The sequence below is a fragment of the Lathamus discolor genome, chromosome 4 (assembly GCF_037157495.1).
Source record: "Lathamus discolor isolate bLatDis1 chromosome 4, bLatDis1.hap1, whole genome shotgun sequence".
In the NCBI taxonomy this organism is placed as follows: domain Eukaryota; kingdom Metazoa; phylum Chordata; class Aves; order Psittaciformes; family Psittacidae; genus Lathamus; species Lathamus discolor.
The window spans coordinates 45,524,478-45,538,633 of NC_088887.1; the positions used below are offsets into that span (position 1 = coordinate 45,524,478).

At 43.7% G+C, this 14,156-nt stretch overlaps 1 protein-coding gene across 1 annotated transcript in view; it reads right to left on the reverse strand.

Moving 5' to 3' along the window:
• Positions 1-13,110, reverse strand: part of SMS (spermine synthase) — a 51,116-nt gene extending 38,006 nt beyond the window's left edge. The window contains exons 1-2 of the mRNA XM_065677294.1: positions 12,940-13,110; positions 307-427 (exon numbers count right to left, since the gene is read on the reverse strand). Of these exons, the coding sequence (XP_065533366.1) occupies positions 307-427; positions 12,940-12,988 (170 nt within the window). The 5' untranslated portion in view covers positions 12,989-13,110. The remainder of the gene's footprint in view (positions 1-306; positions 428-12,939) is intronic.
• Between the last annotated feature and the right edge of the window lie 1,046 nt (positions 13,111-14,156).

A 14,156-nucleotide genomic window follows, 5' to 3' on the forward strand; every position in this document is an offset into this window, starting at 1 on the left:
CAACTGACCTGAGCTATCCTGCATCTGGAAGGACTGACCCTGAGACCAAGACATCAAACAATGATACTGCATCAGTACAACCCAGACCAACCAATTCAACTATTCTGATATACAAACTATAAGATGACAGAGGCTAGAACATCAACGGTATTCTGCCTTATTTCAGTCACTTTATACACAAGGCTGGTAAAATAATAGCTTGCCCTGCCTGCACCTCAGAAGGAAATCCAACACAGGGAGAAATAATTACCCATAAATGAGGACAGAAGGGACAATCTATAAATAAAACAAAGAAAATCCACTCACCTGCCATTTTTCTTGATGTAGGTTGCTAAATAGCCATGGTCTTCCCAGTTATGGACTGTTTCTGTCATTCCCTGCTCCTGAAAAATGGGCTGTAGAGCTTTAAGAACAGCATTGCAATCAGCTGCATGATTGAGAGGAAAGAAAAAAAAAAAATCAATAAAGATCTGCCCTTCAAGTCAGTTTTGGTTTGTTGTTGTTTTTGTTTGTTTTGTTGTTTGTTTGTTTTAAAAAATGACTGACCAGTTTTTACTGGCAGCCTGGGGTACTTTGAGTTCCATCTGAACAATAGCTTTGATGTACCTCTCCTCCCCCATCCCTAGAGATACTCCTCAGTGCAGTTTTCTATTATTTTGGTATAACAGTACTTTAAGTATGACTACAATTTGTCACCTACTGTATCACAGTCCAGGCATGCCCCTACTCATGTAATTATTTTAATCACTTAGAAACAACAATCCCAGAAGGAAACACTGCACTGACAAAAGACTTGAGTTGCCCTGTCCTACAGCTAGACATCTTTCTGAAAGACTAGACAGGGCAAACTATCCTACCCACTCTGCCCTACCCACAATGAAGCCAAATGGTTTTGGGACATCAAAAGTGTGAAAGAAATGAGGCCACAATTCTAGCTTCCAGTCTCTGCAACTTTGCACTGCTCACTTTAAACTTGCATCAGTCCCCTTTTTGGGGAGGATAGGAGCAGCTGCTTCAAGGCCAGTACATTCACAAAGAAATTTTGTCACTTCAGACATGTGGTCCCCTCTTCTTGCTTGGTATTTGCTTTCCTTGTCACACTTCACTACCTTCTCCCTCATCTTTTACAAAACCCGTATTAATTTCTTTCCCTTAATGTCACTACCACATTAACAAAAACCAACCAACCACCCAAAAAAAAAAAAACAACAAAACCCAAACAACTCAGTATAATAATGCTTACTATACACTTCCAAGACAGAAAATTAGCCCAAACCCCAAACTGAACTAGTATGCAACTAACTCCCCAACCACTTCACTTCTGCAGCTCCTGCAAGATACTTAAGTAGTAAGATGGAGAACAGACCCCGAAGAACTGAAGTGTTCATACCACATTTAGCCTATCTGCTTTCAACAGCTTCAAGGATTTCTGCTAGGTACATCTTGGCAGAGACTGCAGGACAAATCATCACTGATATTTTTCTGCTCCAGAACATACTAATCCCTCACAAGCTGCTCATAATTTAGCAGCAGATTTCTTTGCTAAGCAGTCAGGCAGAAGCTTGACTGAGTTCTTCTTATTATGTGGTTAGCTTTAGGAAATTAATAAACATACTCTGCCATCATATCTCCTTTTGGTTACACCACACAAGATTTGCCTCAGAGGCATAATTAATTCCCCAAAGTTGAAGACTCCTTTTTAAAATGTTTGAGGCATCAGTGGTTGCCTCAAGGCATCAGGACATTTCAACAATCTCAAGATCTCTCACCAAAATCAACTTGCCACCACCTCACTCCAAGTTCAGATATGCAATATCAATCACTGATAAGAAAAAAATAACCAATGATGATTAGAACAGTATCAACACCTTTGAATCCACACCAAAATGTTAATTCAGGTAGTGCTTAATTTTTTGTTATTCAGGAACAGAGTAATCAACTCTGGTTACCAAGCATGAAATACTGTTAGAAGGATTTGATAATCACTTGCCAGAAGGCATGAAAAGGCACGGAGTTTCAATTTCAGAACAGAAACAAAACCACTGTGTATAAGATTTGAGAGATACATATTTCTCAAGAGTTAATGCCCAGTAAAGCCAAGCAATTTTGGAATCCCAGCACACTTGATGAGATGATTTGCAGTGGTTGCAAATATTCCTCTAAAATTTTAGCAGTGAAGAAGCTATTATTTGACAGTCATCTGTGAACACAAATGCAGCTCAAAGTCCAGAGTTACTGTAAGCAACCAGTCTGGCTTCATGCATAACAGTGGCTAGTTTCACCAGATACTCCAACACTGAGCTCATAATCCGCTACTGAGCCTATCTCCAAAAACATTCTAGTTTAAGACCTCCTCATACCAGAGGACTGACAAAATCTTAGTAAACTATGGGAACAGATTAGCTCTCATTTGAAAATATTCACTCAGTTTCTGACTTCAAGTTTTTCTTCCCTATTTTGAATCATTTCCTCTAGGAACTAAGAATGTAACAAACAAAACACTGGAACATAAAGCACTTCAATATGCTTCTACATTTGACATTCTTCCCTTTGTAGCTACACTTTCAATAGGGAAAGGTGAAGGGGGGGTAGTGTCAAATTAAGTCAACTGTTTCATTAAGAACACACTGAAGAGTTAGCATACATTAGAAGCCAAAACGCAGAATATGCTAATAGTCAACAACACCCTGAATGACTTCTATAATGCTTCAGTTCAGAGCTGTTTAAATTATTTTTTAGTAAACTAAGTTATTGTGTTGTACTAGTGCAAAATTCTCATACATGAACACTATCTGTCAACTCCAAATCTTCAAAAACCTCACAGGAAAGGGAAATATACAGAGACAAAGTGGGACGGTGTCAGATACAAGCAATGAAGGGAACACACCTGAGAAGAGAGTTTAATTTACAGCCAGGTGAGGTCACAGGGCAGTTCAAAATGAGAGCAGCAGGAGACTGGGCCTCCAATCAGCTGGAACAGCACACCCGACTGCTCTGGCACCAAGCCCACCAGAGTCAAGACAGGCCATTCACAGTGCCTCCCTCCACTTACTAGAAATACAGCATCCAGGCTTATAGGTGTACAGGGGTTCTTCTCATTCACAGACTAATCTGAGACTTTCTTCCAATGCCAGTACTGTATCTCAATCATTATAATGAATGAAAAAACCCTCCAGAACTAGAATTTTCCTTCAACAGGAAAATAAACCCACACCTCAAGAATGAAAGCACACCCTGAAGCCCCTGCTTTTCTTACTCCAAAGACACTAGCTTTTGCCTAACATATTAACAGATACAAACAAAACAACAACTGGCTTTAGCAACACATACCTCCCAGGTATTAAGTTTGGAAGACCGCTGTCAGAACCCCCCAGCATGCAAGTAGAATCCTTTGTTTTGGCCTTGTCAACTTGGACAGCAGGAAAAAAAAAAAAAATCAGGAAGCAGAAATCTACACTAACATTAGTCCTTTCAATCAATTTGCACTGCAAGAATTAACCTCATCATGTTAACTTATACATAGAATAAAAAATGCATTTCATGAGGCTTTAAAAAAAAAAGGGACAGCAGGTAGAAAGTCATTACTATGAGCCCATCCATGAGGAAACAGATCAAGTACCCCAGTGCACTTAGTCCATTTCATTATTCTCTATTACAGAAGGTTAAGAATAGAAGGCTGCTTTTTCCTAAGGAGTTTCTATAGAACATCCCCACTCTCCTACTCTGAGGACTTCCAGCTAGACAGTGAACACAGGCAAATCAAATACTGTGCCACAGCAGCAAGTGCATCATCACAGTCAATATAAATCACCCAGTGCATCCAAGTGTTCTTTCAGAAATTGTGGGTAAAACCATCATGAATCAGGAAGAGCTCTCAAAGTATTCAAAATACACAGCTACCAACAGGAGAATTTAACCCTCATTCTTCCCCTGCACCATCATCACCTCCATACCAGTTCAGATTTCCAAGAAGAATACACACAAAACACGCATGAGGAAAATCTGTCATATACTACAAGTCTTTAACGCATTATTTGCACCATTTCTGAACGTGTAAGTTTTCCCCTTTTAGCCAGATAAATACTCTACATTCCCTTTGTAGTAATCACCTCTTCTCTCTTCCAACATCCTGCACAAGTTAAATGCAACCCACCTCTTACTTTCCTATACACACTCTACAGCTACCCAACACCCTTTCCCTAAAGGATCCAACCAACTAGGGACTGAACTCATGTTTTTCTGTACTGACTGATGCCAAGCTAAAACTGCATGGCCACCAAACAAAGCATTCCTACCCTTTTTCATTCCTGCCTTTATACTCACACACCAGACTTGACAGAGGGTAGGAAAGTGGTGTGGGGAACATTCAAAACCAACTCAGTCATGTATCATAGATGTCAGTGCACTTTGTCAGGTATCATGTCAGTGATGAGGTGAAAAGGAGTGCTTAAGTCAATGACACGACCATACCCCCTGAACAAGCCAAACCTGTAGCTCACCTGAGGTCTGATTTTTCTACTTAAAGTCAACTCTGTGCACAGAATTGTGTACAGACTGTTCTGTGCCAGCACAGACAGGTCAGGTAGCTACTACAGAACAGCAGATGTTAGAAGTGACCTCTGGAGATTGTCTCATCCAACCCCCTGTTCAGAGCAGGATCAATGACAGCAGGCTGCTTAAGGCCACAAGCAGTCATGTTTTTGCTGTCTCCATAGACTGAGACTACACTACATCCGTGGGTGAGCTATTCCTGTGTTCAGCTACCCTCACAATTAAGAGTTTTCTTATGTTCAGATCAAGTTCCATGTGTTTCAATTTGTCCCCCCTACCTGTTGTCCCATCACATAGGGCATCTCTAAGGAAAGTTCGGCTCCACCTTCTCTAGTCCCCCCACCAGTTATTTGTTGATTTTTTTTTAATATATAATTAGACATGGCACTTAGAGACATAGTTTAGTGGTGGACTTCCTAGCATTAGGTTAATGGCTGGACTCGATCTTAAAGATCTTTTCTAAATTACTGTGTATGAGCAAGATGCCTCTCAGTCTTCTCTACTCCACACTGATGAGTCCCAGCTAATCCAGCCTCTCCAGTACAGGTACTCCAGTTCTCTAATCATGTTCATGGTCCTACACTGGGCCTACTCAAGCAGGACCAACCCTCTCTTGGACTGGACAGACAAAGCACTCCAGATATGCCTCACCAGGGCTGATTTGAGGGGAAGGATCCCTAAGCTGAAAGCAAAGCTGTCTCTGTCCTGTATGTGTATACACTATCATTCTTCCCAGGTGCAAGGCCTGACATTTTCTTTGGTTGAACTTCACTGGGTTCCTGTAGGCCAGGAGTGCCCACACCGCAATCATCTTTCCCAGTTTCATGCCATCTGCAGCCTTGCTGAGGATTCACTCTGTCCCAGTGCCTAGGTTATCAATGAAGATACTAAAGTGCATTGCCCACACTGTCTACCTCTCCTTCAGTACACTACCACTGACTGGCTTCCAGGTGGACTTGTTTGCTGATCATAACCTCCTGGGCCCAGCAATTCCATTTCCAATCAACCCCACCGAGGATTTCTGTAACCTGTACTGCACCACTTTGTGCATGGAGATGTTACTGGAAACAGCGTCAAAAGCCCTGCTAAAGTCTAGGTAAACAGCAACTACTCATCTTCCCTTCTCCATGACATCACTATCTGGTGGTCAAAAAACTATAAGGTGGGTCAGGCATGATCACCCCTTTGTAAATCCAGATTCACTACACCCAAACACTTTCAAGACAAACACAGGTTTGGAAACAATTTCCAAGATTAGTAATAATGGTGACCATAGTAAATAAAGTAATAATGTACTAAAGTTTGTGACTAAAGTGAGACAAAATACACAGGGACTTTCAGATGACACTAGCAACAAACACTTTCTAATACAGCTCATTATGGAGTAAGAAATCTCTGCCCAAGTCTCCACAGTTAATGTAAAGAGAACAGACCTACGCAGCCACTTTTCCACAGCCTTTCCTATACAACAACAAAAATTCAAGTTGAAGGTACAAAACCAGCACATCATTAAACACTAAGCAAGAATTCAAACAAAAGCAACTGCATGGACAGTGAACAGGAATGGCTGTGCTTCCACCTCTGCAAGCAGTGTTAAGCGCATGTGTATATAAAAGCAAAGACATAATTCCCAAAGATGCAGGCTCAGTAACAAAATCACCTTTTCCTACTTCCTCCTCTGAGCTCCAATAAAGAGATCTTCTTTCTTTTTCAGTTCTTTCACAAAACCAGCGTAAGATTCCCTAATTACCTTTAAGGGAAAACTCTACATAAAACCTCAAGTTTTTAGCAACTGTAAGCCTATCAGCTCCACCCACTTCCATAATGGGAAAAAAATACATTAAACAAATTATTCCTTAACCCTTCCTCTGTTTAATTTCTTTTATTTGGACAATCAAATTTATTGTGCATCTAAAAGCAGAAAGTGTGTACCCCATGTTTTGCAAGTAAGAAGTTTTCTGTAAACTCAGCCTCAATAGTTAAAATGTTAATTGTAATGGGATGTCACAATTTTTTAAATGCCTGTCTGCTGGAATGATACACAACAGTTTATCAGAAATCCTGACACTTCCAGCAACTCTGGTAGAGGACAAAGAAGAATACCCAGAACATCTCTAGTCTTACAAAGTAAGTGGACTGCATTCTCTAAGACACACTGCTGTTTACTAATCACACAGAAATTTAGTGAAAAGAGCTTTTAACTTCTTTCCTCTCCCTAATTGCTACCTGACCCTGTAAGAATTTTAATGGTTTTTCCACTTCACACAAATTCTCTGTTCTTTAATACAAAAGCAACATTTGGTTATCTAGAGACAGACATGTGAAGTGTTTGTCACACTGTTCTGTACCACCCACAAACAATATTTTTTTACCTTTCAAACATCTAAGTCTCACAGACTCTTCCTGACTTGCTGTTTGGTGAAGTTCAGTTTTGCTATGGGAAGATTTAGACTTTACCACTTCACCCCCACAGATTATCAGAGCTGAGCAGTATGTGAATAAGTAAGCCAAAGACATTTGGCAAACCAACGTTCTCTTATGCAAGTTCAGCATACCACTTTTACAGAGTATTTATACACTCAGAAAAATTATTTCATATGACATGCAGCTTGAGCCTTAATAACAAATGTGTTTACAATGCCTTAGCTCCACTAACTTCATTTGTCTCTCCCAATAATGTACGTGCGGAAGTCCACCAAATGGCATATAAAGACTGTTCAAATTTTAAACATTATCACCTTCTGAAATATCTGTAGCTCTCCCAGCCAAACAAAAAAAACAAGAAAACCCAAACAAAACAAAAACAAAAAAAACCACCAAAAAAAACCAAACCTGTAAAACAAAGTGTGCTTGGTAACAGAATTTCAGCATGCCAAGCTTCCTGTGCACTTTCATCACCTGGTACCTGACTATCTTCAGGTTTATTAAGCAGCAGTGATTGTCATCTGTACTTCTCTCCTTCCAAGGATTCTGCTATCGCAATGACACAGTCAGAGATGTGTACCCAAATTTGGAAATACTGATGTGTCAAAAGCAGTATTTATTTCTTGCAGGAATTTGTTCCACAGCCTCAAAGTAGACCCTCATGGAAAACATCTCCCATATTCTTAACCCTCCCCTTTCAGGTGACAATTTCTTCAAGTCTGAGCAAGCAGTCACAGAGTACCTGACATCACACTGGAGAACCAGATAATTATATTTTCAGAGTTACATTCATAAAGCATTTTAATCTTCAAAACAGGAAACCAACCAAAGCAGGGAATGAATTCACAGCAGCCCTTACTGCTAAAAATGGAAAGCTATCAATTCCTGTATTAACTCCTCCTGACAAGCCCCATTTGTGCTCTGACACACAGCAGGCTAGCTCCTGGTCCAGGCCTGTCAGAACTAGACTGTGGAAACCTGCAGGGCTCAGCTCAAAACAACAGCCAAGAGCATAGGCTGAGCCCACACCACTCAGAGGTTGCTAAGAGCACAATTAAAACAGACCCATTCTCCTGAACTGCAGCTGCAAACTCACCTTAAGCCAAGGTTGATAAGAGTTGCAGGCTTTACTTGAGTAATACCAGACACATTTACTTGAGTCTTGTTTAATCTTTATGTGGTCTTCACATACAGACCATAGCCAGAGTCAGCAAATTTCAGTAACATACCATAAATCAATATAGTAAAGAAGAGATAAGCACATCAAACACGTTATCAGTGTAATCAGATGTTTCAGCACTTCAGGCAATCCAATACTGGACAGAACCAGTCAAACTGAGCTACAAGGCTCAGATGCCATTCCACCCACAACACATTCAAATATACTTAATGTGTTTTCATTAACTGCAGCCAGCTCCAGTCACAGAAATAGAATTTGCCTCTTAAAAACAAAGCCCTAGCATCTCTAGTACATTAGGCAACAGCCAAGCACTCAAAGTTTTTCTGATGAGTTTTTCATTTATAATCTTCAAAACTGTCAAGTATTTAGATTTGGTTTAAACTTTTCTCCCTCATACACAAGACTGACTTACTCATAGAAAAACTCTGCAGACACCAAGCAATGCCAATCACCTCATCCTGCTTTCCCTGGTCCACACATGCAGGATGAACCATGACTCAACAGCTAGAACTGCCGATTATCTGTTTATGAAACCAAACTAGAACCAATTACAGATTGTCTTTACTACAGCAGGATACAGCTCACCACACACGAGCAGCTGAACTCACGTAGAGTGCTCACGGGTAGAAATTCAGGTAGAGGCTTCAGAGATGCTAAAGAGGAAGAGCCAATACAGCACCCTTCCCTCATCATTTAGTTCTCCTAAATACTCCGGTTTCTGGGAGGCTGTCTCCTTAGACAGGCTTTTTTTAACTAGTCCTTAAAATAAGGCAATTCAACTACACAGCTCCAAAGGGATGCAGAACAAAAAGCCTTGTCAACTCTTTCCCCCCTGCAAAGATTAGATCAGCACAGCCAAGAACAAGCACGTAAAATTACAGTTGCACTCTATGAGGAGCATAAAGATGTCCAATCAATGTAAAAGACAAGAAAATATTAGCTTAACTGCATGGAATTCAAATGTTTAACAATTTGATAGCCTAGGTAAAAACATCAAAATGGAAAGAATATTTAGCAAAGCAACCTAGAACACCTTATAATCAAGATTCTGAGTACACAACATGGGTAATTTACATCTTTGCACCCCTACTTTACCTTACAGCACTTTGCTTGAAGCTAGACCAAAAGTTGAAGATACAGGATTGCCAGTAGAGTTAATGATACTTTCTTACACTTTAATGAATGCTTCAGCCAAGACACTTGATGTATTTTTAATTAACTTGTAAAGCAGTTAGTACTTGAAAAAGACTACAAAATAAAAAAAAAAAATAAAAAATCTGTAAATCAATTTTTTTTCCAGTAAGGGCAGTTATGCAGCAAAACACTAATCAAGCTAGTTTTTCAAGTCAAATCCAGTACATGATTCCAGCGAATTTTTCTTTCGCATATTTTATTAGTAAAAAAAATGTATTTATGATCTATGTCCAGCAACATTTAGACCCAAGCACTGTAGCCATTTTTTATTTACATATTCCTATTGATGACAGGCTTGATTTTCTCATCAAGATTTCCCCTACATGCATGCCATGTCAGAATTGAGCAGCGGATCCTGCAGACAGGAACAAAGCCACTGACAGAGGGCCTAAAGAGGTTCAGACCACAAAAGGTATTCCCTCTTCCATCTCCTATGTTTCATATGTCTATAAAAGCACTCATTTGAAGACACAGGTATGTGCATGCACACATCCACTTCTTAAAAGCCCAAGCATTGCCTTACCTGCCCTAGAGCCTTAGCATTCTCACTGCATGCTAACTCACACAAGAGTCCAGTAAGAACTTAAGTAACTGTTTCAGCTCGGGTAATCAATACTCTCTGCTCTACCATCTCACTCATCTGAGCCCAAGCCCCAAACTGTTGTCACCACAGCAGTGTGTGCAGCTTTACTACAAACTGTGCTGCTATTGAAGGGACATGGCATACACCAAGTAAGTCAGCCAGTGGGAATGACCCCTCAGAATTTACACCATTCTGCAACACAAGCAGTTGCTAGCTAATGCTGCACAAGTATTAGCACGTGACAAAACCCTATCTTCCTAACTCGGATCTGTGCACTTCAGGTCCTCTCACTGACATTCAAAGGCAGCCTCCTTCCTTTACTCCAGGAACATCAGAAGACTGAGGATGAAGACAAGCTACACACAACAGAGCACATAAAGAAACAAACAGATCCCAAGAGAACGTTAACATCTCAGAAACACTATCCTATCCTTTATGGTCAAGTTCAATCTTGATGCTGGACAGTAACAGCAAAGTCTTTCTTCCCTTCAAGATTAGGAGACTATTGAATAGCTACAGTGTTAAACACAAATGCTGAGAACTATTTTCAAGTTATTTCATCAACCATTTGCAACAACTTTCATATAACCAGATTCCTAAAGAAAAAGACATCATAATCATATACAGTTAGTGCAAGATGCACTGCAGTGAAACACAAACTACTGAACAAACCTGCTTTCATAGACTAAAGTCTTACCTTCCTAAAAGCTGGCAAGTTTAACAACTATATTAATACCTACCAAAAATATGTCTTTTCAAAAACTGAGGACACAGGTAATGCTTTGAGAAATAGGGAATGCACATTTACCAAGAAGATAAAATATTCCGCATTCTCCAGAATACAAAGATGCAAACAGCTTCAGCTGAGACACAGAGATAACATGTTATCCTCAGGAACCAGGACATCCAAAAACACATCTCGTTTTACTCAGCACCATTTTATGGCATTACGAACCACTCAAATTTTATTGTCCATGTAACTTAAGAGTAAAAACCTCAACTAGTTGATGATCTGCAATTCAGCATTAAACTTCAACTCCTCTACACAATCTACAAACGTACATTCACCAGTTTTCCCCTCTATAGACAATTCCTTATGTTCTTTGGGTAATAAGCACTACGTAAGAGACAAAATGCCACATGGAAATTATAAGCCAACTTCAGAGCTGCCATGGGTGGAAGAAACTTCTTCACATCTCACTGAAGTTTTCTACTGTGCTAAAACAAACTTAAGGGTAAAAGGCTTTTTCCCTCCTTTGACTTATACAGGAAGACTTCTACAGTTGGTCCATCTCCCCACCCCCAATTAGCACATGCACCTTGACTGGAGAAAGACCTAAACATTTCAAAACATTTCAGAAGTAAAGGGAAAGGGAATAGAACACCTAATAAGCACAATACTTAAAATCATTGCCACAGTCTCTATTTAATTAATGACATAGGGTTTATATCGTAGAGCAGCTAACATAACTGCAGCTTATTTTCAGTACACATATTCTTTTCTCTGGCAATCCTGACTCTTCCGCAGAAGCCAGTTATTGATGTAATCCTTGAACCCATGATAATTCAGAGAACTAAATGGGCAAAGAGGGGGCTGGATGGTATCTATGAAAATTGCTTCTAGACTGGTTTAGCTTTCCAGTTCTGTTCATGCTAGATGAGTCATGGATAAGGTACAAGGAAAAAGCAAGGACTATCTTGTTCATCTTCAGGTCACCATTTCAGTGGCTACTAAAAAAAAATAAATCTCACTGTAAAAATAGAAACTGGAAGCCTTTCACCATGAAACACAGTAGAATATCCTAAAGCATGCTGCTTGGTAACAATTTCATTAATACCTTCCCCCTCTCTTGTTCCTAGCTCTCCTAAAAGTAAACCCAACAAGGCCAGGAAGGGCACAGCACTCAGCAAAGCCCCGGGGGTCAGAAGCCTCTCTCTTAAATCAAGCCATCGACAGATTTTATGCGTAGATAGGATGAACCACCACCCTTTCTTCAAAAAGGGAAATAAAGAGAAAGGGGGGCAATGCATAATGCCAGACCCCTGGCCTCATTCGGGCTCTGGGAAGTACCCGCCCCAGCGAAGACCAGCCCCGGCTGGAGGCCTTGCTCGGCACACACCTACCTACCGCTTTGGCTCCCGTCGCGGCTTCCCCTCACCCCAAGCCCCCCTTGAACCTTTTCACCCATCTTGGCCGTCAAGAAACGCTGTTCCCTTCGTTTCTGGCTCGAACATGCCCCCTACAGATAACGACAGAGTAAAGCTCTGAAATAGCCGATGGCTCATCCAAAGCCGAAATCTCATTGCTGATCACTTCCTTCACGCTTCTACGACGAGGTTAAGAGAAACACCCGAGTGACACTCTTGCGCTGCATCCGCACCTCCCTCTGCAGAGGGCACCGGCCCGTTTCAACGCCAAGTCCTGAAGGGCGCTGCCAGGGCTGCACTACCCGGAGGGCCGAGCCAAGGCGGGCTGCCTTCTCGGGGACCCCCGGCCCAGCCACTCGGAAATGGCCAGGCCTTCTCCCTCCCCGCTGGCCCATAGCGCGGCACTTCCACCAGCCCGCTCACCCTGCCGGGAAGAGCCCGCCCTGACGACCGGCCGGACTCCGCCGCTGCGATCAGCCGGGGCGGGGGCACCTGCACGGCCGCTTGACCCCAGGCCGGGCTGCCCCCAGCGAGGGGCTGCGGCACGGCAGACAAGGGGCAGGAGGCCGCAGCGGGCCGCACGCCTGCCCACGGCGGGTGCGGCGGCATGGCGGCCTCTGGAAGCCCGGCGGGCACCTGCCCGCCGGCGGAAGAGGACACCGAGGGGACACGCAGAGAGCACAGCTGGGCAGCGGCGCCAGACGAAGGCCCAGGGGAGGGGGCGCCGGCGCGGGGCCTGGCGGGCGGGCGGGCAGGCAGCCGCGCCGCTCGCTCGGCGGGACACACCGCCGAGAGGCCGGGGGTAAAACAGACATGCCCCCCCCCTCCCCGCCAGCTCCCCCTGCTCCGCGGCCGTTACCTGTGGCGCCGAGCAGGAAGTCCAGGGTGCTGTGCCGCGCTGCTGCCATAGCGAGGTACAGCCCTGTGCCATGCCTGGAGGAGGCGGCAGCGACGGCAGCGCGGGCAGTGCGGCGGAGGAGCCTATATGCGCGCGGGGGCTGCCGCGGCGCCGTGCGGGGGTGGGCGCGCGCCGCGCGGGGCGGGGACCCAGCCGGCGGGGCGGGGCAATGGCGGCGGGGGCGGAGGGGCAGCGGCCGTTGATGGCCTCGCTGTCCAGCGGGAGGGAAGTGCGGCGGGGCAGGAGCGGGAGCCGTGCGGGGGGTTGTTGGGGTGTTTGGTAGCGCTGCTCGCTGCGGGTCTGGTGCGGTGGGCTCGGGAGCGCCGCTGCTGCGGTACTCCAGTTTCCCTCCCCCCCCCCCCGCGATGGATGCGGTGGTCAGTACCCGCGCCGCAAGCTCCCGCCCCAGGCCGCCGGCATGGGTCTGGTCTGTAGGTGCGGAAACACGCTGCAGGCCCAAATGCTCGTGAAGAGTCAGCTCGCACCCCCGCTCCCCGGGTGAGATCCCGCCCCAGCGCTGCGGCCGCGGGTCGGCTTCCCGCAACAATGGTGGCCTCGGCCCAGAGCTGCTGCTCGGCAGCCCCTGCCCTTGCTGGGCAGGGGGGTGCTCTCCTCCCGCGGCAGCAGAGGGACCAGGGAATCACCAGAGAGCCTCCAAAGCCTTTTGTTTTAAGTCATTTTCATCTTGTGTAAGGGGTAACTGTAAAGCAGCGTGCAGAAGCCACGGGTGACTTAAGCCACGTGTCGTTACAAACCCAGAAAAACACCATCTAGAAGTAGTTAATGATAGGACTGATGTTTAACTTCATGGGTTGCCAGCTCTTGGTTTGTTTAATTACTTTGCAGGGTTGAGATCACATTTTCACAATACTATGGCGTGAGTGATTTCATGTGATCCCACACTTAAGAGACTTAACAAGTAACCATTGTACAATTTAACGTGCTACCGTGATTATTTCTGTAGGTTGCAATAATGTTTCTCAGCGCAAGCTTACAATACTAGTTTTGAACAGTACAGTTCCACACGTGCATCCTGAGCAAAGCAAAAGCATTCACTGGAGGTGTGCATCGAAAGTGGCACAAACATCTGCAGGTCTGTAATAACTACACTTTCATCATCTGGTGTTCATTTGACACAGCCGATCTATGAGAAGCTCCTTTTTTTATGATTAATTACC